The following is a 25,996-nucleotide window of genomic DNA, read 5'->3' as shown; positions in this document are numbered from 1 at the left end:
GAAAGAAGGTTTTTTTAATAAAAGAGAAAAAAAACCAGACACGATTTGTGTGGTATTTAGTGAGTGGTGACGGCGCTAAGCGCCTGTCATCACTCTGTCCCGGCGGGTCCGACACTGCCATAAGGCAGAGAGTGTTTCACTCCGTCTGAGGACCGGACAGGTTGGGAGATACCTGTCAGGCCGTTAGCCTTCTGAGGATAACAATAGCAGGGTATTAACGCTACTGAACTAATAGGTGCAGAGTCTAACTTACCCCTGGTATTCGCCAGGGACCCCCGCAAGGGGGTTTGGACTTCGCTGCACAGGGTACGCAGGTCGCGGTCCTATTAGCCAGTCACCGGTGTAGTGTAGAAGGGTCAGACGGTCCGGGTCGAGCCAAACAGGAATAAACAGTACCAGTGAGAATCCAAGAAAGTAGTCAACAGGCCGAGGTCGCAGTACAAAAGGGTCACAAGATGAAGGAGAAGTCGCCAAGCCGGGTCACAACAATATAGCAGGAACACAGGGAGCACAATCAGGAACCAGGAACACCAGGTTTAACCTTAATGGTGCCAGAGCCAGGTTTAAATAGGTTCAGCAGGCTAATGATTGGAGGAGCCAGAGGCGGAGGGAGACAGCGAGGAAAGAAGCGTCCCGAGACAGGGGGCATGCGCCCGCCAGGCCAGACAACGGAAGCCGCAGCGCGAGTGTTGGTTAGCAACCAGCGCTACGGTCCGGAAGAAGGAAGGCGTCCGTCTCCGGCTGACGGGATCAGCGGAGACAGCGTCTGACAAGTCCCCCGCTGAGGCGGAGGGGGGGGCTTGGATCTCTATAGCCGCAGGAGGTGTTGTCGATGCGGATGGAGTCCCGAGTGAGAAATAGGAGAGGCACAATATATGCTCACAGGACTGAACTGTCCGAGGTTTTATTTATGACAAAGACGACGCCGGAGGTAGTCTAAGACTGCCGGCTGCTCAGTGGAATATCCCGAGGAGGGAGATTTTACCGCCCTTTTCTACCTGACAGGACTGGGCAGTGACTCGATCTCCCCTCAGGATCCTCTTCAGATTCCTCTGTTGTTAAAAACGCTAAGTACCCCATTGGGGATATACATATATTTATACATATTTATATATATATATTTTATATATATATATTTTATATGTGTGTGTATGTATATATGTGTATATATATATATAATATATATACACAAAAATACAGATACCACACAAGGGGCGCTCCACCCAAATCTGTACAGTGATGAATAGTCTAATAATAAGGTAAACACAAAGTCCAATTTACAGGAGGCAGCTGGTTCCAGAACAGATGGTGAATCTGGAGAATCTAAAATAATGTAAAAAGAACAGAGCGCCACATAGTGTATTACCAACAACAATATTAAGTTGAAAAATAGGGAGTACCAAAATAGATTCCCTATAGTGATGATGGTGAATTCCAAAGTGCAAATAGTATAGGGAAACCACAATATTAAGTGCAATAAGTTAATTCCCAAGTGAGATCACCCTTGATAAGCGATTCTGCGTACCAGATAGAGAACTTAACAAGCTCAAACTTGAAGCAGGTGGTATTCCAGAATCAGCTATGACATAGAAGGACCACTCCTCAGCGGGGCAATCATTTACAGATGGATCCTCAGAACATAGATATAATAAAAAGACTAAAATAGTGTAATACTGTAAAACACTAGTTTTAATAAAACAGTAAGTATCCCACTTACATGAAATAGCAAGGCAAATGCACATAAAGATTTCTTTCAATAATTTTCATCTGGCAAAACATATCATCTTGTGGGGTTAGCTGGAAATAAGTACATCCAGTGTCCACAGAGTATCCAGATGAACAAATGAGATATATATATATATATATATATATATATATATATATATATATATATATGTATATATGTATATTTTCTGAGTTCGCACCCTTTTCCCCTATTCCCACCCTTACCCTATTGAAATAAGGGCTGGTAACCTATTATTTTTTTAGCGTGCACAAGTTAAATATATTTGCTAAAAGCTATTTTTTTCTAAAAAAAAAAAAGAAATAAAAAAGAGCACAGGAAATTTATATTTAATTTGTGAGAGGAATTATATATATAAAATGTCTGACAAAGGAAAGAGTGTCAGCATTAAATATTTTTCTTGTTCTAAATGTTCTGCTAAACTACCAGTAGGACAAGTGGACAAAGGGGCTGTGTGTGCAAAGTGTGATTCGGGAGCACAGGGCAAGCAGACCTGGGGTGGCCCTTCCGCCGTGGTGGAGTACCCGGTATGGGTTTCCTCTTTGGCGCAGTCTATTTCTATGCTCACCCAGCTTATCAATAGACAGGCAGAGACAAATTCCACTGTAATTGGAGTGGATTCTGGCTCTGCTTCTGCAAATTCTAGTTAAATAATTAAGACTGGGACCTCAGGCGGTTTGGTGCATGACTTGTCTCGGGTACAGCCCTCTACATCTCAATCTGAACCCTCATGGTCATCTGCCTTGGGAAAGCGTTTGGACCGATTGAATAGTTTCTTAGACTCTTCTACATGTTTTGCTCCCAGAGCAAAGCGCCCTTCGCCATTCTCATCATTTGTTACTTTGTGATTCTGCCGGTTCATCTGGAGAGGAAGGCGAGGTAGGAGAGGATTCAAATTCTGTACAATTAGGTGACTGGGATGAAAATTCCAGAAAACGGGATTTAGGATTTGGTGTTAGCGGTGTGTCAGTCCCTTGATCGCATGGAAGAGGATTTAGTTCTTCCCATCCAGGGTTTATTTAAGCGCAGTAGACCTAAAACTATTTGCTTTCCTACTTCCCCAGAACTTACGGAAATTGCTGAATCTGCCTGGAAACATCCAGATAAGAAGTTTTCAGTCCCTTGTAGATATGCTATGCTTTATCCTCTAGAGGAACAGGATGTATCTCGCTGGGAATAGCTACCCAGGGTAGATACTCTGGTGGCTAGGCTGGCACGTCATACCACCTTGCGAGTTCCAGGCGCAGCGGTTCTCAAGGATTCTACTGATCGTAGATTAGAAGGGTTCCTAAAAAAAATAATTTTCTTGGGGCAGGCTCTTCTTTTAGACCCTTCTTTGCATCCGCGTGGGTGGCTAGAGCTATGGAGTCCTGGGCTGCCCAACTAGTAGCAGGTTTACAGGATACGGAATTCCTTCCTTTAGCCCTTCATTTAAAAGAGGCTTCTGGTTATCTCTATGAGGCAGCTCAGAATGCGGCTTCAATTTCTTCAATGTCTCTGCTTCAGCAGTTGCAGCTAGAAGAAGGCTTTTGACTTCTTTCATGGAATGCAGACTTGGAATCTGAAAGATCTTTGGAGGAGTTACCTTTTTCAGGGTCCATCCTATTCGGTTCTGAATTAGATAATATGATCTGTCAGACTACTGGAGGTAAAAGTACTTTCCTACCAGTTAATTCTTCTAAACCCAGAATTACATGGTTCAGTTCCTTTCGGCAGCCCTTTCGTGGTAGCTGAATTTCAAGAGGACAGTCCTCCATTAGGGGTAAGCCAATCGCTCTTAGAGGTCAATCTCAGAAAGGAAGGGGTTCTTACTCTAAGAGGCCTCCATCAATTAAGACATCAGATAGGCCTTCCGCATGAAGTGATTCCCCCTCTCCTAGCGGCTGCAGGGGGTGGGGGGTCGACTTCAACTATTCAAAGATCAGTGGACAGCTTCCACCAAGGATGTTTGGATATTGGGAATAATTTCCAGAGGTTATTTCCTAGACATTATTAGCCCTACCCCCTAACATTTTATCCAGACTCCGTTGCCTCAAGATTGCATCAAGAGAAATGCGATGTTATAATCGATCGTTTCTCTTTCCGCCGGCGTTATTTGCAAGGTTCCGGAAAGTCAAAGAGGCAAAGAATTTTACTCAAACCTATTCTTGGTTCCAAAACAAGACGGTTCGTTTCGGACGATTCTGAACCTCAACAATCTAAATCTTCTTCGGGTAACCAAATTCCGTATGGAATCAATCCGCTCGGTGATGAACTATTTGGAACCTCTGGAGTTTCTTGCATCGATAGACATTCAAGACGCATACCTACATGTCCCTATTTGGAAGGGACATCAGTCTATTCTTCGTTATTCGATAGGGAGCTCTCATTTTCAATTTCAGGCTCTTCCCTTCGCTCTTTCCACCGCCCCCAGGTTTTTCACAAAAATTATGTCAGTAATGGCGACGGGGTTACGTGCTCAAGGAATAAACGTAATTCCATATCTGGACGATTTGCTAATAAAGGCTCCATCGTATTAGCTCCTGTCTCAACATCTTACCTTGTCCCTGACTTTTCTGCAACGACACGGATGGATAATCAATTATCAAAAGTCTCATCTACAGCCCTCTCAGAGATTGGTCTTCCTGGGAATTTTGATGGACACGTCTATTCAAAAGGTTTTTCTTCCAGAGCAAAAGATTTGCTCAATTCAGAACTCTGTTCAGCTACTCCTGAACCATCCTCGCCCTTCAATGAAATTGGGCATGCGGATTCTAGGATTGATGGTGTCGGCATTTCAAAACTCTTCCCTACGGTCGATTCCACTCTCGGGCCTTCCAGTGGAATCTTTTGGGTCACTGGTCAGGATCACACCTACATCTGGAATCTCAGAGAATTCATCTTTCCAAAAAGATTCGCGATCCTCTGGGTTGGTGGCTTGTTCGGGATCATCTAAGGATAGGCAGTTCCTTTGTTCTATTAAACTGGGTCATAGTGACTACAGATGCAAGGAATGGGGAGCAGTAGTTCTCCATCTCGGACTACAAGGACTTTGGTCCAGCAGGGAGGCTCTTCTTCCAATCAACATTCTGGAATTACGTGCCATGTTACTTCGCCTTCAAGGAGCGCAATCCTTTCTTCAAGGAAAACCGGTCCGTCTACAGTCGGTCAATGCCATGGCAGTGGCATTTGTAAATCGTCAGGGAAGAACAAAAAGTGCAAGAGCAATGCATGTGGCGGAACAGATCTTGTCTTGGGCAGAGATCTGGGTTCCAGCGATTTCGCAGTCTTCATTCCAGGAGTGGAAAACTGGGAAGCGGATTATCTGAGCAGGCATGCAATCCTACCCGGGGAATGGTCTCTACATACACAGGTGTTTCAGCAACTAGTTCAAAGGTGGGGTCTTCCAGATCTGGATTTGATGGCATTGAGATAAAGCCATCAGGTTCCAAGATTTTGCGCAAGAACCAGAGATCCTTTAGCAGTAGCAGTGGATGTAATGTCAATGAATTGGGATTTCAAACTGGGATATCTTTTTCCCCCAATTCCGATGATTTCACGAGTACTGTGAAGAGTAAGAATGGGAGTGCATCTAGTAATTCTAGTAGCACCAAATTGTTCTTAACTGTTTAAGTGCCAACTCCAACGCCCTCAGACAACCCCAAGTTAGCGGTGTCCCCCAGATGGACTCGGGGAAAGAGATTTGACGTAAGTACAAAAATCCTCTTTTTTCTATTTGGTTTTCATTTTTTTATAAGGATGCAATTCTTATATCCTTAATTTTTGGATTCTGTCAAAAAGAAAGATTGTGAGATTTTTTTGTTCAAGCTAAGTAGTGCACTAACTAATATCATCTAATCTGGTCCTAGTGATAGAAATATTGCAACCACAATCTTCTCTGTTACCGTTTAAATTTTAAGTAAATGAAGCAAGCAAAGTCATTTGGCATTAATATGTATTTGAGAGGCATAATTGCTATAAAGCACATAGGTGCTTTTTTTTATAGTAAGCATAATTCAGATTTTAGTCCTATATCTCCAGCCTTTAAGCTGTCTTAAAGCTACTGGATTTGTCTTTTTAATGTCTGTAACTAAATGGTGGAGTAAATAATGAATTACATTGTTAACATTTTGATTCATTTATGCAAACAACGTTTTTTTGTCTGATTTTAGATGTCCTTTAACATGTAAAGTATGAGACACATATTGACACTTTGATAAAACTTAAAAATATTTTGCATCCATTAATACACTGTTACATAATTAGTGTGGGTAGCCATGGAAATCAGTGGAATGTAGGCGGTACTATAGCTTAGGTTTTGATCACCAAGTTTAAATGTGGAAATGCTATTATCACAATTGTGACCCTCCTCAGATGATCTGTAGAGTTACGGACAGAAACAATATACAGCGCATACTGCCTTTCTGATAACTATGCCTGTCTGATAACTACTCTACATATTAGAAGAAAAAAAGGAAAGGGAAACCTTTATTTATTTTAACTTAGTCATCATCAGTGATCAGGGTGGGGGGCACACATGCAGATTCAGCTACAATGAATTTACTTCTGATTGTAATATCTATAAATGTCCCACATATGGTGGTGGTAGCTACATAATGGTTTAGCTTTTCTCTAATACACATACTAAATTGACTAAAACAGGTACATAGCAAGAAGAATGGGCTTAGACAGAATAGCATATAGTGTATTAAATTTATTTTCACAGCATTAACTCTTGGTTCATGTTTTACTTACACACACAGATTCAATTGAATGGTAAAATACACGTTAATAAATGCAGCATACAACTCTATAAAGGAATCAGAGTGGACAAACAGCATTCGTAGGGAAAAATTTAATTAGGCACAAGGTGTCTCCGGAACGTCTGCAAGACACGTCGTGGCAGAGATTTGACAGAAATCTCCCCTCATTTTCCTTGCACCCCTGAAGTGCAAGAGAAAATGAGCAGAGGTTTCTACTGTGATTGCTGGTAATGTGGGCGGTGTGATGTCTGACGCCACATTGCCAGCAAGTGAATCTCCCCCCAATGCTTTTTATTTTTCAAGTTTTCTAGCATTTTTTGTGTTCACAATCCATGATAAAATGATGAAAAGTGTAAAGATGTGACTAGAGCCTTAAGATTAATTTTTATTTGGCACCATGCTACTTAAGTGGGCTTAAATGTATCTCGAGTTACATGAATATTTTCTTCAACAGATATTGAAAACATTAGTAAAAGGAATTTCTAAGCCAGTGACCTGTAAGATACGCATCCTCCCTACGGTAAGATCTTTGTCATATCCCGGAGTTTGTGCTTATAAAATATTTTTTTCAGTTGCATCCTTTTTCCACTGTCAACATCTCGGATCCTGATTTGTTTTTTTTCTGAAGCGGATGTCTACCTGAAATAAAAATTCTCTTGCTACATAATAAATTTAAAGAGTTTATTGATCCTCGTTTTGTCTGAAACATTGTAATGGTTCCTGGACCCATATTCCATTTTGCATTGCTACTAAAGAGCATGCGAGCATTTATAAAATGAAGATGTCCCATGATGGCTGAAGTTGCCAAGAACTGATGTTGACATGGCATACATATATCAGGCAACTTAGCCATACAAATTCAAACAGAGTTCTGAAAAAAAAAATTATTAGCTACTTTGCAAATATATTGATTAAAAACAAACACCGGATCTAATTTGGGTATTTTCACAATATTAGAGTAACTTGTAAAGCAAGGCAATTTTCCATGGTCAGGTGTTGAATAGATGCCTCAAAATGATGTTGCTGGCTATAGCACAGTTAAGGCTGTATACACTGATCCATCAGATCAGTCACAGTAAAAATCCATAACATATTTGACATAATCTCAAAGAAGTCCATATTACCTGTATTTAACTCTAAATCTTCTTAATAGCAAACCTTTTATTTTTATTTTTTTGGTTAGAGGTTAGACTTGTTTTATATGTGTTTTCCGCCATTGATTTAATCTGTCTATATTTAGTATGTTTGGCCATTTCAGCCACACCCATTGCTAACAGGTGCATAAAATTAAGCATACAGTCATGCAATGTCCATTGTCAAACATTAGCAGTAAAATAGGTCATACTGAAGAGCTCGGTGTCTTTCAACGTGGCACTGCCATAGAATACCACCCTTCCAACAAGTCAGTCTATTTCTGCCATGTTAGAACTGCTAGGTCAACTGTCAGTGATCTTATTGTGAGTTGATAATGTCTCAGCCTTGAAGTGGTAGGCCAAACAAGCTCACAGAATGGGTCTGCTGAGTGCTAAAATAGCATGTAAAAATAATCTGTCCTCTGTTGCAAAACTCACTACCGAGTTCAAAATTACCTCTAGAAGCAATCTCGGGAACTGTTGATCGGGGAACTTCATGGATTTGGCTTTCATGGGTGTGTAGCTGCACACAAGTCTCAGATCATCATGATAATTCCAATTTCACCATCTGACAGATGAATCTTGGTTTGGCGGATGCCAGGAGAACTCTTCCTACCCAGATGCATACTGCTAAACTATAAGGTTTGGTGGAGAAGAATAATGATGTGGGGCTGTTTTTCATGGTTTGGTCTGGGCCCTTCAGTTCCAATGAAGGGAAATCTTATTGCAATAGAATACATTGACATTCCAGTGATTTGTGTGCTTCCAACTGTGTGGCAACAGCTTGGGGAAGCTTGAATAATTTTACAATTATTGAGGTTTAGCACTGGGGTTTATTTCCTTGTTGCAAACTTTATGGCAAATACATTTAACGTTCCTCATCGTATTTAATGCAAATGATGATTGATCCACCAGAATACTTTATTGTAAATATCGGCTTGTAACTTTTAGAAAGTGCGCTGGTTAATTAATAAGTGAGGAAGGAGGGTGTGTAACTTTAGAGACTTTTTAAACACGCAAAAATAAATAAGATACAGCTTGTCTATTGAACAAAATGCGTCACTTGTTGGATGTGAGACAGAAAACACAAAATATATATTTCATTACAGAATAACGAATCTTTGTGTGAATTTTATTAATCCCTTTTTTATATAAAAGGTGGCCACCAGAGAAAAACCATTTGAAGCTCACCCAATTTATGGAAATTATTATTCCCATGGGTTGACTTCGAGCTTTACAGCATTCATTTACTTCTTTGAAGAGGTCCATGTAAGTAAATTATCTTGTGTAATGCAAGGGGGACTAATTGTCCCTGAATAATGGAGATTGAGAGGGCCTTTGAAACTACACATTATACATATTTGATATGACTTACTTTAAAGATTGGTAGGAAAGTGTGTGGGGCGTACTGTTCCTAATGATCTTCAAGTGAACTGTAAGTCTTTTTTTTTTATTCTTATGTGCGATATCAAATATTGTGGTTACTGGGATGAATTTCCGTATAACTAATCCTTTGTAATTTATTCAATCAAATCACACACCCCAGCAATGTTTTAGAGGTGTAATACTATGGTTGTTGGTCTTCAGAGACAAAAACATAGCATATAATTTTTTCTGTATGATGGATGTAAAGTAATTGGATTTAATTGCTCATTTAACCACTGTGTGTATATTTCTGTGCAATAAAAAACAATTTCATTATGTTTTTGTGTGGATAAATGTATTATAATTTTATTTAATCCACTGATAATGGTGTCCTAAATCCTCTTTAGATGACCTTTAGTGCTGCTTTTTCTCTTCTACAACAGCTTGGGGAAGGCTCTCTTCAGTTTCAGCATGACCGGGCCCCTGTACACAAAGCAAGGTCCACCGTAAAATGGTTTCCACAGTTTGGTGTGGAATAATAACTTATTGAACAACTTTTGGATAAATTGGAATGCCAACTGCGAACCAGGGTTTATTGCCCAATATCACCAATGCTCTTTTGGCTGAATGGTGAATTTCCACAACCATGTTCCAAAATCTAGTTTAAAAGCTTTGCAGAAGAGTGGAGGCTGTTAATGTCCATAGTTTTGAAATTAGATTTTCAACAAGCACACATTTATGTAATGTTTGGGTGTCCACATACTTTTAGCCATGTAGCACAGCATTCTGTTGCATTATACTATGTCTCTATTTGTGCAAACTAAATCTAGGATTGACTCAAAGTAACATAGTTGATGAGGTTGTAAAAAGACACCAGTCCATCAAGTTCAACCTATTTTGGATCTCCTGCGATCCTGCACTTATATTTGAAGTTGATCCAGAGTAAGCAACCACCAATCTGTTTGTCACTCACCGGACCGTGGGTGCCTCTACGCTGGTGCGTGGCTCACTAGCCTTCCTGCCGCCACCTATCCTGAACCGCGGCCGTCCGCCATCCTGATGGTCTGCGCATGCGCAGTTCCCAAGAACTCTTGTGACTGTTGCTTTTAATCCATATTGGTTGATCAGGCAACTCCCTATTTAAGGCACCTGTGTGCATTACCTCATTGCCTGATCTTGGAGTCTCATTCCCTGTGAGTCTCTGAAGGTGTTCCCTGTGTTCTACTAGTGTCTTCAGTTCCTGTGGATTCCCTGTGCTTCTCATCGCTGGTTTCCATACCTGCTACAGTCTCCTGTTTCCTGCCTGTGTCCTCAGCTGGACTCTGATTACCGGATCTACTCACCTGTGGTTCCTACACTCGTCTCTGCCGTCCAGCGTCTCTGCAGTTCCTGCATCTCCCTGTGGACAGACTGTTCTACTGAATAGCGGTATGCCTATCTGTTATTGACTTTCTACGTTTACTCTGCATATCCGCTAGGACAAGTTTCCACGCTCAGGAGCGGTATCCATACCCGCTATAGACTGTTATTGTTACGCTGCATACCTGTTTGGAATTAACCGTACTACTCAGTCGTTATATGCATAACTGTGATTGACTATCCATTATTGGCCTGCATATCTGTGCTGAGCAAGTCTCTACCACGCAGCACCACACATACCGTTATATAGACTTTGTTGGATACGCTGCATACCTATTGGGATCAAGTTCCTCTGTGCTCTCAGTGTCTGCATCCTATTATCTTTGTATGCTTCCACTCATCAACACTTGTACACCTCATCACCTATTAAGCAGTGGTACAACTTGCTATACGCAGACCACTGACTTCCCCGCTACCTACCTGCACCTGGACAAGTCTTCTCACCATAAGCAGTGGTACAATTTGCTATACACAGACCACTGACTTCCCCGCTACCTACCTGCACCTGGACAAGTCTTCTCACCATAAGCAGTGGTACAACTTGCTATATGCAGACCACTGACTTCCCCGCTACCTACCTGCACCCGGACAAGTCTCTTCACCATAAGCAGTGGTACAACTTGCTGTACGCAGACCACTGACTTCCCTGCTACCTCCCTGCATCTACTCACGTCCATCCTGATCTCCGTGTTCAAATCTGCCTTTCCGCTATATCAGCTAGAGGCTGATTCATTGACCAAAGATTGCTGCAAGTCACTGACTTTCCTATTATTTACTGGCATTCTCTCTCCATCTGCTGTGATATCTGTTCCGCTAGTCACCCCGCTACCAGAGGACCGTTGTGTGAACTTCACGAATCTGGTAAGCCCAGTCATCTGGTGAAATCCTGGGCAAGACTCCTAGTGCCCGTGAAAATCCCCACCAGACCCAATATTTCAGTCCTGTTTTTTAACCTATATCCAATACTATCCTTCATTTTAATTAACGGTTGTATCCCTGGATACACTTTTCCGCCAAAAAAAATTGTCTAACTCTTTCTTAAACATATCTATTGAATCTGCCATCACCACCCTTCCTGGCAGTGAATTCCATATCTTGACTGCCCTTACTGTAAAGAACCCCTTCCTTTGCTGGATGTGAAATTTCCTCTCTAACCTTAGGGGGTGACCTGTGTATAGTCCATGGGGTAAAAAGTTCCCATGAAAGTTCTCTGTATTTGACTCTTCATGTATTTGTACATAGTAATCATATCTCCTCTTAGACGCCTCTTTTCTAAAGTAAACATTCCTAAACTGGCTAACCTTTCTTCATAATTTAATGGCTCCATACCCTTTATCAATTTTGTCACCCTTCTCTGAACCCTTTCTAGTTCCAAATTATCTTTTTTTATAGAGTGGTGCCCAGAACTGTACTGCATATTCAAGATGAGGTCTTACCAACGATTTATACAGTGGCAAAATTACACTGTCTTCCCTTGCATCTATGCCCCTTTTTATGCATGCCAATACTTTTGTACTAATTATTTGCCCTTGCAGCTGCTGCTTGACATTGAGCACTATTGCTAAGTCTACTGTTTATGGGCACTCCCAAATCCTTTTCCATTATAAATTCTCCTAAATTAATGCTATTAAATTTATAGATTGCGTTCTTGTTTTTGATCTCTAAATGCATAACCTTACATTTATCTATGTTAAACCTCATATTCTATTTGGCCACCCAATCCTCCAGTTTATTTAAGTCCCTCTGTAGAGAAGCTACATCTTGCTCTGATTTTATTAACTTACAGAATTTAGTGTCATCAGCAAAAATAGAAACTTTACTCTCTAAACCATCACCAAGGTCATTAATAAATATATTAAAAAGGAGTGGCCCCAGCATGGAACCTTGAGGTACTCCACTTAAAACTTTTGACCAAAATGTTCCATTTATCACAACTCTCTGTTCCCTATTCTCTAACCAGTTATCGATCAAGTACAAATGTTATTTTCTAGACCCAGTTCCCTTATTTTGAAAACCAACCTTTTGTGTGGCACTGTATCAAAGACCTTTGCAAAATCTAAGTAGACCACATCTACTATGCTGCCCTGGTCTAAGTTCCCACTAACTTCATTATAGAAACTAATTAGATTTGTTTGGCATGACATATCCCTCACAAATCCATGCTGATTCCTACTAATAATCTTATTGCGCACCAAGTAATCCTGAATACTGTCCCTTAATATACCTTCCAGTAGTTTCCCCACTATTGTCAGGCATACAGGTCTATAATTCCCTGGTTGTGATCTTGTCCCCTTTTTAAACAACGGCACCACATTTGCTATTCGACAATCCCTTGGTACTGAGCCTGATAAGACTGAATCTATGAAAATTAAGAATAGCGGTCTAGCTATTTCTGAGTTTAGCTCCATAAGAAGCCTTGGGTGTATGCCATCTGGACCTGGAGCTTTATTTCTTAATATTCTTCAGTCGCTTTTGGACTTCTTCCTCTGGCAAGCAAGTATTAATTAATGGTATGGTTTAATTTCCATTTTTATGTATTATTCCTACCATTTGTTCCCATCTAGTAAATACTGAAGAAAGTGTTTAATTCCTCTGCTTTTTCCTTAGTATCATTTATCAATTCTCACTTCTTAGGGGTCCTATAATATCTTTTTTAATCCTTTTGCCATTTATATACTTAAAAAACTTTTTGGGGTTTGTCTTACTTTCTTTTGCAACTTGTTTTTAATTTTTTAATTTAGGCAATCAAATTTCCTTTTTGCATGTTTTATTACATTCCTTGTACCTACGGAAGGACTCCTCTGACCCTTCAGACTTAAACAATTTACAATTTAAAACACACAACTCCTTGTGTGTTGGTTTCCTAACTAATTACTTGAGAGATGTCCAGAATATCAATATTGCTACAAAAATAAAAGGTGTAGAATATAAGTAAATAGATACTTTAAGAACATTGTCAAATTGTCTATGCATGACAATTATAATGAAATCTATATAATCTCAGCAAACAAAAAAAAATCCTTAGAAATTGCCATAAAGAATGTAATCAATGGTAGAGCATAACACAACCACATCATCAGTCTGTATTCATAAAGTGCTCCAATTTTAATATTCAAACCTTAACAAATTTAACAAATAATATACTATATACAAACTTCAAACTGAAACGTAAATCTAAAAGTGCTTTTTGTTATAGGATAGACCTTAAATCCTAAATATCAAAAACAGACATTTAAAATGGATATTATAGAAAGCTGATTCCTGCTGCCATCCCTGTTCCCTCATCCAATCAATATTCTCTTTTACAACCTATGTGGTAAGAAACCCTTCCAGTTAGGAAGGACACAGACGTCACCAAATTAATGAATCCATTAAGTTCCTCTTTCCTTGTGTTGGATCATCATGTTATCTGTATGAATAACAGTCTGTGGATTCGAAAATGGTTGACATATGCTTTTGGGTTGTAGTATCCAGTTGTTCAATGTATAAACCCAAGATCTTATAAAATTTCAAAACTCCCTTTTCAATATCAGGAAGGGTCGCATGTAAGCTCCTCAGCATGGAGAGTGGGGGTTGTTTTTATTTGTAGCTAATAAATTAGCTTCTCTTCAGTACTCCTGTGGAAAAAGGACAATGATACATGGGGAATGTGGAGCTTGTGACAAACCTATAGTGAAGGCAGTTGAAGGATTGTTTTGTGCAATATGTAGTTCATGAACAAAGGTAAAAAAGCAACCAGCAAAACAGTACATGGAACTTTTATGATTGGATAAAAGAAGCATTTGCTACTAAAAAAGATTTGTGTCCTGCAAGGATTAAAAAAAGAAAGTTCTCAAACAAGCATAGATTTGGAGGGCATATGTATGCAATAGAATTGTGATTCCCTAGCAAATGCCTAACTCCAAACTTGCACACCACTGGATTTGTGGACTGTGGAAATTAAGCCTCAGCTTCCAGTCTCACCATTAGATCGCACCCACTGACATCTTTTGTCTGGCATGCACATTTTTGTAGGCACAGAAATAGCCTCCTCATTTCTGGGTAATCCAACTCTCCTTTACTCCCAAAACCTAATTTTACTATAAATATATGTATTTGGATAAAAGGATTAAACTCCTTTTACTCTGTCAAGGACTCAAATCAAAGTGTGACATATTCAATTAGTAAACGTCTGCTAGACATGCTGGTGTTAGTATTGCAAATATACACAACAGAACACAATATCCTCTTAGCTTTTAATAAATTGTTATTAATTATATTGGGAAGACTGTTTGCTATTCAGTTGCCATCGAAACTAGCAGGATCTACTATGGTTATGTTTACTGTGCAAACAATATCCAGGCTGCCGATTACAGTGGAATGTTGACAAAGACCTGGCTGAGTAATTGGATTTAAGACTTAAAGCTGCTAGCAACACAGCCTTAGAATACTAATATAATGGTAATAGTATGCATATCTATTAATAATGCACATTTTACCATCTACGTTATGCCATTACCCACAAAAAACTAAATCAAATCTGCCATTTTAACTTAAACAGAGCAGTTATTGAGTACACATTTCCAATTTGTTACGTCACCCACCTGGCATAATTTAAACATTACTTCCCAATATACCATAATTCACCGGTAACATAACAACATATGCATCGTAAGTCTGTCATATTTCATACATCATAATAGTGTTTCAAGCTTGTGATTGCACCACCCACGTACTTTAATTATTACATGTATATTGGTGTGCAAGCCTTACACAGGATAATGTTCATAGCAGTTTCATTATAATTTTTAATATTGTGTCCTTACCATCCTGCTTTCCTCACAACTATTGAGGATGGGGTTCTTCTTGGAGATCCCATGGATAGAAAAGTTGAGATTTGATTTTAAGAAGTCTCAAATATGTTCTGGAATTGCTCTAAATTCTGCTGTGGCTATGACCTCATTGGTTAGAGTACTTAGATTATGGGGTGACAAACTTTATACAGATGTTCAAGAAAAAGTTAGTAGGCATCATATGTTGAAAATCTGTGAGATTATGCAGAAAGGCATAACATTTTTGTGTGAAGCATCTCTGGGTACCATTGCTTTCAGTAACAACATTGGCTTCAACAGTTGTGACTACGGGAGCCCTCTGGCTGTGCCTTTGGGCACATAATTGTTATGTTCCTTTTATTGCTGTCCAATGTGATTATTATGGTTCCAACGCTCAAAGATATTTAGTTGAAAAATATAGCAGGATTTACAGCAAACCATCATAACGCATAAGATATTATAATAAAGCAGGAAAGTATAGAAACCCAAATAAATTACGTATGTGCTTCCCCTAGGCCCAGGTTCAGACACAGTCATGTTGTCTGTTGTCAGGAAGAGTGAACAATGGCCCAGAGAAGCTTGCTTATATGCAGTTTAAATTAACGTAAACAGTGATGTCACAATTATGCACAGATTACACATAGAGAGGTCTTCATTGGTCCAGGATTAACGATGTTCCAGTTGTCTGTTTATCATAGGTCAGTTCATTTGATCTTCTAACAAAGGAGGGACTGCTCACTCCAACTGCTGTCTCTGTGTTTTCCAGCTGAAGAACCAGTTCAAACTGAACCACAAACAAATCTCATATTGCTCATAACTTGTGACCGCTAAATGCGATCACTACTCTGTCGAAACCAGGTTAATGCTGGTGAAATAAGCTTTAATATGAGACCAAACTCTTTACATTTTAGTGGACCTGAACCATTAATAACCTTACTATAGTTTTATATATGTATAAATAAACTTATACATTTTACTAATAAATAAATGTGGATTGGAACCTTAATAAATTTATATTATTTACAAGTGTAAGTGTCTATTTGTGTTATTAATCCATGCGATTGCATCATAACACGTGGTTTACTAATTGCAATCGCACTGTAAAACAATGTTCATTAATTTAGTTTACTTCATCCAATTATTTGACTTTCATAGGCCACCTGTCACAACTCTGCCTGTGTTTTGGTATCTAGCAGCAGTACCTTATACCACCAGAGGTGCTGCTGTTCTGTTCCTGAACTCTCCAGCATGCCTGAAGGAGTTAATCTCCTTGCCTGATGCCCAATTAGAACTGTACCTGTCGCACTGCTTCAAATACCTGCCTGAAGCTGTGCTCTGTGCAGTTCATCCCGTTTATTCCTGGCTGCTGCTGCCCTGCTCCTGTGCTGTTTGGTGTATACCTTCTGGATTGAACTTCTGTGTATGACACCTGCCTGTACCTTGGACCTTGCCTGTGACCCTGTTTCGTTCGCCTGTACCTTGGACCCTGCTGTATTGCCTGTGACCCAGACCTTTGGCCTGACTTCTAGACCTCGCTTATTCGCTTGTGACCTTGATCTCTACCTGGCTATTAGGATTTGTTTGTCTGATCTCTACTTGATCCCTGGACTCTGTCTGCTTTCCTGGACAGCCTTGTGCCTTCTGGACTGGGGTAAACTTATAATACCTATTCCTGCCATTTTTATTATACAGTCTCTTTAGGAACCTGTTCTAACTCCTGATCTGAGTTATCTTTGTTTGTGTATTTACCTGAATAAAGACACTTTGCTTTACTCTTCCATCGTTCTTCGTGAATGCACTGGGATTCATAACATGAACTGTCATACAATCTGGGCCTGCTGATTGCACACCCTCTGCCTTAGTCCTGGAATTCCTAGTGTTTTTGCATTGAACTCTGTATATAGCTATTAGACATGTGAGTAAATCCACAATTGCAAATGGATATTGTTCAACTCCGTTACCAAATCATACAGGTATCCACTTTACTCCAAGAACTGCTTAAAACCCTTCCTGCTGCTGTGTTAAGTAGTTTCAACACTATTTCTGATTCTAAACCAACAAACTCCTCTAATGAAAGCATGCAGACCGCAGAGAATCCTCCCAGAACTTTTTCTGACAATGGTTCTGCATCTATGGTAATGCCAGCGGTCCCTACCATTAGGGATTCTAAACGACCACGCTACCTGCGTCCCCATCTCACTGAGGAGGAACGATGGCGCAGAAGGATTGGTAAACTGTGCGACTACTGCGCCAGTGGCGAACATTTCTTACAAGGCTGTCCGCTCCGTAGACCACTACATCCTACGGAGCAACCTCCAGTGTGCTCCACTCCAGACCCTGGATTGTTCTGCTCGTCACCTCCTGTTGCTTTACTTCAACCTAATCCGTTCCCTGGGATGGGGCCTAATCTACCAGTTCCAGTTGCCGCCGTTCCTGCGGTGCCAGTTCCAGTTGCCGCCTGTCTTGCGGTGCCAGTTCCAGTTGACACCGGTCCTGTGGTGCCAGTTCCAGCCGCTGCCTGTCCTGCGGTGCCAGTTCCAACTACCGCCAGCACTGAGTCTCCTGCCGCTGCCTCCGCTCCCGAGACTCCTGCCGCTGCCTCCGCTCCCGAGACTCCTGCCGCTGCCTCCGCTCCCGAGACTCCTGTCGCTGCCTCCGCTTCCGAGACTCCTGCCGCTGCCTCCACTCCCGAGACTCCTGCCGCTGCCTCCACTCCCGGGTCTACTGCCGCTGCCTCCGCTCCCGGGTCTACTGCAGCTGGGTCCGATCCCGATTCTCCAGCCGCTGCCTCCGCTCCCGAGTCTTCATACAGTGGGAGTGCTGTGCCCAGTCCGGGCTTCCCGTCAAGTGTGCTCAACTTGCCGTCCCAGCCGGGGACTCCTGCTCTGCCGTCCCAGCCGTGGACTCTCCAGAGACTGCTGCACAAGCTGGGAACTCTCCAGAGTCATCAGATCCTCCTGCAGTCTTCTTTGATGGAGACATCAAACAGTTTGTTACGGTACTCCAACTTTCCATGAAACAGTTTCAAGAATGTCCGGATTATTTTGTTGACCAATTTAACCAAGTAGGTTCAATCATTATGTGTTTTAGACGGAAGCCACAAACTTGGGCCTTTTCACTACTAAATTCCGATGACCCCATTATTCATATTACCATGGACTTTATTAATGCCGTTTGTCAGAAGTACACTCCATCCACAACCCAGTCACCTGATCCGGTTTTCTCTGTGCCACCTCAGTAACAACAAACCTCAACCTTGGTAGTTGACTTTTTGGATATATCACCATCCTGCAATAAAAAGGAAGACCTGAAGGGAGCTTTTAGGAAGGGTCTGAAATCCGCTCCTTAGCCCCCCCCCCTATATGTCACAACTCTGCCTGTGTTTTGGTATCTAGCAGCAGTACCTTATACCACCAGAGGTGCTGCTGTTCTGTTCCTGAACTCTCCAGCATGCCTGAAGGAGTTTGTCTCCTTGCCTGATGCCCAATTAGAACTGCACCTGTCGCACTGCTTCAAATACCTGCCTGAAGCTGTGCTGTGTGCAGTTCATCCCGTTTATTCCTGGCTGCTGCTGCCCTGCTCCTGTGCTGTTTGGTGTATACCTTCTGGATTGAACTTCTGTGTATGACACCTGCCTGTACCTTGGACCTTGCCTGCTTGCCTGTGACCCTGATTCGTTTGCCTGTACCTTGGACCCCGCTGTATTGCCTGTGACCCGGACCTTTGGCCTGACTTCTGGACCTCGCTTATTAGCTTGTGACCTTGAGCTCTGCCTGGCTATTAGGATTTGTTTGTCTGATCTCTGCTTGATCCCTGGACTCTGTCTGCTTTTCTGGACAGCCTTGTGCCTTCTGGACTGGGGTAAACTTATAATACCTATTCCTGCCATTTTTACTATACAGTCTCTTTAGGAACCTATTCTTATCCATGGAACTGAGTTATCTTTGTTTGTTTGTGTATTTACCTGAATAAAGACACTTTGCTTTACACTTCCGTTGCTCTTTGTGAATGTACTGGGATTCATAACACCACCCTTTGAGAGTATACCCATCACTCTCACCCAAAACTTTTATTGCAGTATCTGAGTAGTACATTTAATTTTCTGTAATGTATGTTCCCCTTAGTGCAACCACACTGTCTGTGAATATCAGTCAGGTTACCATAAAAAGAGTCATAATTCTAGAAACCTTTTTTTTCTACAGAACATATACCTTTGGAGCTTGGTGTTAACCTTTTGTATGCCCTTCACCCATATATGTAATACATTATCTGGAAGGATACACAGTACAATAAAATATGTTACATCATTATAGAATATATAAAATTCCTCATGTTCATCTGTCCGAGGCATTTCTTAGCTTATATGACAATCAAACACTAAATTTTCACCAATAACATCATCCTATGTCTGTTAACATAATCTCATTTATGATCTCCTTCAATCTTTTGTAGTTAAATATCAATGAGTTTTTCATCAACATTTGTGGGGCAGGCTATTGTCTGTTCATTCTGTCCAGTCTCCCAATACTCAAGTTTCTTTGTACGTGAAACAGTGATCGGTCTGCCGAATATTGTGAGACTTCCAACTAAGGGACCTAGATGTATCACCTTCCCTCTACTGGCCTCCCATGCCATAATTTGAGTACCTCAGAAATATTTAGTGGAAAGAGAACTAGTCCTACTTAATGTAGTCCCTGAGGCACGTGAGAGCACACCCAGAATTCAGTTTGGTCTAAAACCTTACCCACCAAAGAGTGATAATCATTCTCATGGAGGTCCGCTCAAGTCCAAATTATTACTGTACTGGCATCACTGGATGCAACTCTCTTCAAGTTCAAGTATGGGTCACAGTACTTAGAGACACAATACTCCTCAGACAATAGCCCCTCACACTGTCTCCGAGCTCCAAGATTTGCAAAGCTTTTCTTTACCCCTGAATTGAATAGTGTAATTGGCTGGACCGATTGTGCTACCAATTTCTTCATTCCCACCTCGACAGTATCACTACCTGAACCATCATCTGATCACCAGTGAAAGAATTGACTGTCCTGGAAAGAGAATAAGATAGGAGAAATATTGTACAGGGAAGACAGTAAAACCGCTGCTCCATGCTGGATAACAGTCTTTGCAAAGTCCTTGGCTCAGATGTTATTAACTGCGACCTTGGGTCTCCCGCCACAGATTCACAAATGTAATTTGAACCCTCTCTGGGTATTGACTCTTCTACAGTGGGTGGAATGGGTCCAAGTGCCTCTCTGCTACTCCTAGGGATGTGATGCTGGTCGTCAACACTTGGCACCTGTCTGTCAAACAACTTCAGCGTAGGAAATTACAGTCCACAACATACTCTCCCAGTCCATCTTCATAACAGTTAGTGTAACATATCAGGAGACAGCGTTTCAAATGTCCTTTGTTGCGGTCTCACTGCTTACTTTTCTTTACCAGATATTGAACAGTCTCTCCATTATGAACTTGTATCAGGAAAAGTCAAAGGTATTTCAAAAGGTGACAGGTTAAAAGGCGGTCTAGGAGTGATTCTTATAGTGGGGAGTACTAGTGGCCAAAGCTTCCGGCCCCTCCAGTCGAGTTTCAGCTATCACAGTATTTAATTAGTTCTAGATAGTAACGTTTACTCTATTTTCCCAATGGCTTGTGGCTGATAAAGAGTACGTTACTTACTATCACTGCTCATATGTTGTACTCATTATCTAAAAGTTATTACCAGGAAGAATAAATACCCCCATAACTTTCTATATAACTCTAGGGATACAATATATACTAACAATAATCCTGGGTATGACAGAGCAATATTAGACACATTTGGATGAACCTTTTCACAGATATAGATTACATCGGTAAACCAGTATATACTTGATAATCCTGCAAGGTGGCAATTGGATGAAGTTGATTTGTTTTACTTGGAAACAAGTCTATCTGTAGGAAAGGTATGGGATGGCTCTGTTGGTATTGTCTTCCCGACATTTTTCTTCACTCAAGTAAGACAAGACATTGCCTTTCTACTAGCCTGAGAAAAATTGTCTGATGCATACTATGCTCTTACCAGCTTGCACATACCTTCTTTACCCAGATGAGTCAGACCATGTGCTGCCTCAGCTTGAAAGATATACTCTGGGAGCAACATGCCTACCTTGTCCATCTCTCCAGAGTCCAGAGGACTCCTGACCACATCCCTTCACCTTCCAGACTGCTTTTTCCTGCAGGGAATACAAACCTTACATTTTAACTAATTCTTGTGTTTATAATTTAGAAAAAAAACATTGATTTGTTGGATGTCATATTTAAACCTGCTGCCCACTTGACAGCTTCATCCACTCTGTTATTACAGTCATGTGTGCAGGCTGTAAATGAAAGAACAGCAAATTCATTTGGTAACTGTGTCACTGTCACAAGTCCTTCATGTAATGTGAGTGCGCTACTCATGTCCTGCTATTGTCATAAAAGTTCCTCAGTCGCCTCAAAATCAGTGTATATCAACTGATCTACCCTCTGCCAACTCACATGTCGGTCTCGTTCCCACAAGTTCAGCTACCTGCCTAAGTGAGGATGGCAAAGGGGTCAGGTTTTATAGTACTTTCGTCATTTATAACAATATCCAGTACATGTCTGTCTGACTATGAAAAATATAAAAACATGAAAATTTTACACTTTCTAAAGGGTTTCACTTATGTCCGGTTTTGTGGCAAAAGTCTTATTCAAATATTCCTCACAGTCATACATATCTTGTATGTCTGCCTAATTCACCATCAGCTAGTTTCCTCTTTCCACCCTTTGTGCATCTAGAGGCACACTTTGTACACCTTGCTCAGGAGACAAAAGGGCAGATACCACATGCAATCTATAAAACTTGAGTCATATCTCCACATCAAAACTCCTGCTTAAAATCAGCTGCTTCTATAAGCATAAAAACACAACCTTTAGCTACCTTCGTGACTATGTCAGTGTAGTGTGTGTACCCCTAATGTCTTAGCCCCGTGGGTGAGACAATTTCTCAAGTATTGGACATTTGGGACAGTGTCTACGTATTTTATTACTCTTTATAAGAAAAGAATGAGATACTGACAGTTAGAAATGTTAAGAACGGAAAATAAGATGGCAAAGAATAATAATAATTCTGACGTGACTTGCAGAACAACAGGAAAGCGTTAAAACAGAAAAGGAGATTTACAGCAAGATGACAGCTGGATTGGACACTGGGGAATTAGCTCTCAACTATTTCACTAATCCCCTTGAATTTTAACTAATCTATGACCCCTCCCCCATTCTTATTAAATTTAACAGGTAGATGCATCACCCATCCAATCCAGTGTCATTCATCGTTAGCTCGTATGGAACCCGGTTTCTCTGATCACAATAACTATACAACCTGTGATGGACTTGTGACTATAATAGAGAAATGCAAAATTAACCCTTGTGACGCATACACTATATCTCCCATGTGTGTTTTCCTGGAATTCATAAATACAACATTAGAAGCAGAGTATATACACATTTCATTTTAAATGATAAATCTCAGCCAAATAAGTTATCATGAGCCACTCTAGGAGAAGAAAGTTTGTTGCTATGACACAATGTTAACTTATCTTTTAAGGGCAAATTTTGTATTTCTCCTGCAATCTCCATAATTACGAAATATATTTCTTTGGCTGTCCTTGTCTAAAAAAGAGAAAAACAAAACAAAGTTTAGTTAGTACCAGAAAACAAAGAAAACATTTTTATTTCTTTCAATGCTTATCATCAACCAACAACAGGAAAATAAACAAAAAAAACAAACCAACCCAATACAAAAACCCCATACTGTGTTACGACTCTGCCTATGTTTTGTTGTGGCAGCAGTACCTTTAATCCTCCAGAGGTGCTGCTGTTCTGCTCCTGAGCTTTCACCATGCCTGAAGGGGTTAACCTGCTTGCCTAATTAGAACTGCATCTGGCTCACAGCTTCTAATAGCTGCCTCAACTTGTGCTCAGTGCAGTTCATCCGTGTATACCTGGCAGCTGCTCGTGTCTCCATGTTCCAGTTTGGTTATGCTTGATCTCCCGTTGTGACCCTAGCCTGTTTACTGTTGATGCTTATTTGCTCGTTACCCTGAACTCTTACTGGATACTGCTTGAACGCTTGTTGCCCAAAACCTCGGCCTGTTTAACGGTCTATGCTAGTTTGCTTGTGACTCTGGTTTTGCTTGTACTTGTGTTGCCTGGACCTCTGCCTGGTCACTGGACTCAACTCCTCTGTTTGCTTCCCTGGACAGACTCGTGCATCCTGGCAATAGAGTAACTCTATATATCTGTCATTTGCTTGGAACCTGTTGCTCTGTGAGCTTTCCTGCCACAACTGTTCATATTTATGTTGTGGTTTATGTTGTTACATGAAAACCTGCACATTACTTGAACTTAATCTTTGATCATATATTTTGCCGGAATAAAGACATTTGTAATTATACTTCCGTGGCCGCTTCCTGAGTTTACTAGGAATTGTGAAGATACCGGGTTTATCTGGCCCAATGCTACCCACTTCACGCTGGCTGGCCACCCACGGGTGCCTCACTATGCCAGGGAAACCTACTCAGTACCTTCTAGGATTCGTATGGTCACTCAGGCAAATGCAGTTATAAAAATACAACAGTACATTTATTGTCATACAAACAACACTAGAATATTATGTACACACAGTAAATAAATGCCAGGCAGATTTACCCACATCATCTCTCCCTTACCCCACTAGTTTAAGGACTTATAGTCACCTGGCTGTCCAGACTTTACGACCCATGGATCTCTCTCAGCTGCATATATAGACTCTAGTTAGAGAACGACAACTCAAAAGCTAGACCTTGCAGTCTTCATGAATGAAATCCCAGAATGAACACCCTTCCCCCCTGGAGTTGTTCCTTATATCACAGGTCTAATTTCCACAGTCTTTCCCCACCCTGGGCAAACCCCAGGGTCTATTCTCCTTAACCATTGGTCAGTGCTGCACTAGGGGGGGTTGGACAGGGGAGTGAAGATGAGCTGTCCTTCCAGAGAACCTCCCCTGTTAGATGGCCTGTCTGGACTAGCCTGGTGAGAACAATGCACACTAATTAGTTTTCCTACTCCAGCACATGGCAACCTGATCCCTACCCACAATCCATCTGGCTTCACTTTAAAGACAATGAAGAGCAACCTTACTGCAAGTCATCAATATAGAATATACAATATACATATTTACACTGAACTACAATGTCCCCTTAGCCACATGTTATCTGACAGTGCAGTTGTAGTCTGGTGAGCTGGGGAACAAAAGCATGGGCTATAAAAAGTACTTGCTATAATCCACATTATGTTAGAAATGAGAAGCCGAATGGTCACAGGGTTATCACACTGATTTCGTCACAGGGATCATAACATGATGAACTGCAATACAATCTAGGGCTGCTGATTGCACGCCCTCTGCTTAGTTCCGGGATTCCTAGTATTTATGTATTGAACTCTGTGTTTGGCTATTGAGACCATGTCAATTAATCCACAACTACAAATACTGCAGATGGACATTATTCAGCTCCGTTATCAAATCATACAGGTATCTTCTTTACTCCAAGAACTTTTTAAAACCCTTCCTGCTTCCGTGTTAAGTAGTTTCAACACTAATTCTGATTTTAAAGCAACAAACTCCTCTAATGAAAGCATGCAGACCGCAGAGATTCCTCCCAGAACTTTTTCTGACTTTGGTGTTGAATCTATGGTAGTGTCAGCGGTCCCTACCATTAGGGATTCTAAACGACCACGCTACCTGCGTCCCCATCTCACTGAGGAGGAACGATGGCGCAGAAGGATTGGTAAACTATGTCTCTACTTCGCCAGTGGCGAACATTTCTTACAAGACTGTCCACTCCGCAGACCACAACATCCTATGGAGCAGCCTTCAGTATGCTCCTCTCCAGACCCTGGATTGTTCTGCACGTCCCCTCCTGTTGCTTTACTTCAACCTAATCACATAGTTCCAGCTGCCGCCTGTCCTGCGGTGCCAGTTCCAGCTGCCGCCTGTCCTGCGGTGCCAGTTCCAGCTGCCGCTTGTCCTGCGGTGCCAGTCCCAGCTGCGCCTGTCCTGCGGTGCCAGTTCCAGCTGCCGCCAGCACTGATTCTCCTGCCACTATGTCCGGTCCTGAGTCTTCTGCCACTGTGTCCGTTCCTGAGTCTTCTGCCACTGTGTCCGGTCCTGAGTCTCCTGCCACTGTGTCCGGTCCTGAGTCTCCTGCCACTGTGTCCGGTCCTGAGTCTCCTGCCACTGTGTCCGGTCCTGAGTCCGCTGCATCTACTCCCGAGTCTTCGTCCGCTGCCTCTACTCTCGAGTCTTCGTCCGCTGCCTCTACTCCCGAGTCTTCGTCTGCTGCCTCTACTCCCGAGTCTTCGTCCGCTGCCTCTACTCCCGAGTCTTCGTCCGCTGCCTCTACTCCCGAGTCTTCGTCCGCTGCCTCTACTCCCGAGTCTTCGTCCGCTGCCTCTACTCCCGAGTCTTCGTCCGCTGCCTCTACTCCCGAGTCTTCAGCCCCGGAGGGGCTGCTGCCCTTAAAGTCGGCTCCAGATTTGCCAGTCCGTGCGGTTCAGCCCGAGTTGCCACTTGGTGCTTTCTGCTCTGAGGCGTCTCGCGGTGCTGTCTGCTCTGAGGCATCTCGCTGTGCTGTCCAGTCGGAGTGCTGTGCCCAGTCCGGGCTTCCCATCAAGTGTGCTCAACTTGCCATCCCTGCCGGGGACTCCTGCTCTGCCGTCCCAGCCGGGGACTCCTGCTCT

At 41.7% G+C, this 25,996-nt stretch overlaps 1 protein-coding gene across 4 annotated transcripts in view; it reads left to right on the top strand.

Annotated features, from left to right (window-relative positions):
- Positions 1 to 25,996, top strand: part of DUS2 (dihydrouridine synthase 2) — a 326,095-nt gene that overhangs the window by 109,234 nt on the left and 190,865 nt on the right. For all 4 annotated transcript variants that reach the window (XM_075188820.1, XM_075188819.1, XM_075188822.1 and 1 more), the window contains exon 8: positions 6,941 to 7,006. In XM_075188820.1, the coding sequence (XP_075044921.1) occupies positions 6,941 to 7,006 (66 nt within the window). The remainder of the gene's footprint in view (positions 1 to 6,940; positions 7,007 to 25,996) is intronic.

The sequence above is a fragment of the Mixophyes fleayi genome, chromosome 10 (assembly GCF_038048845.1).
Source record: "Mixophyes fleayi isolate aMixFle1 chromosome 10, aMixFle1.hap1, whole genome shotgun sequence".
In the NCBI taxonomy this organism is placed as follows: Eukaryota; Metazoa; Chordata; class Amphibia; order Anura; family Limnodynastidae; genus Mixophyes; species Mixophyes fleayi.
The sequence above is the reverse complement of the archived record's forward strand: the minus strand, read 5'-3'. Positions and strand labels throughout refer to the sequence as shown.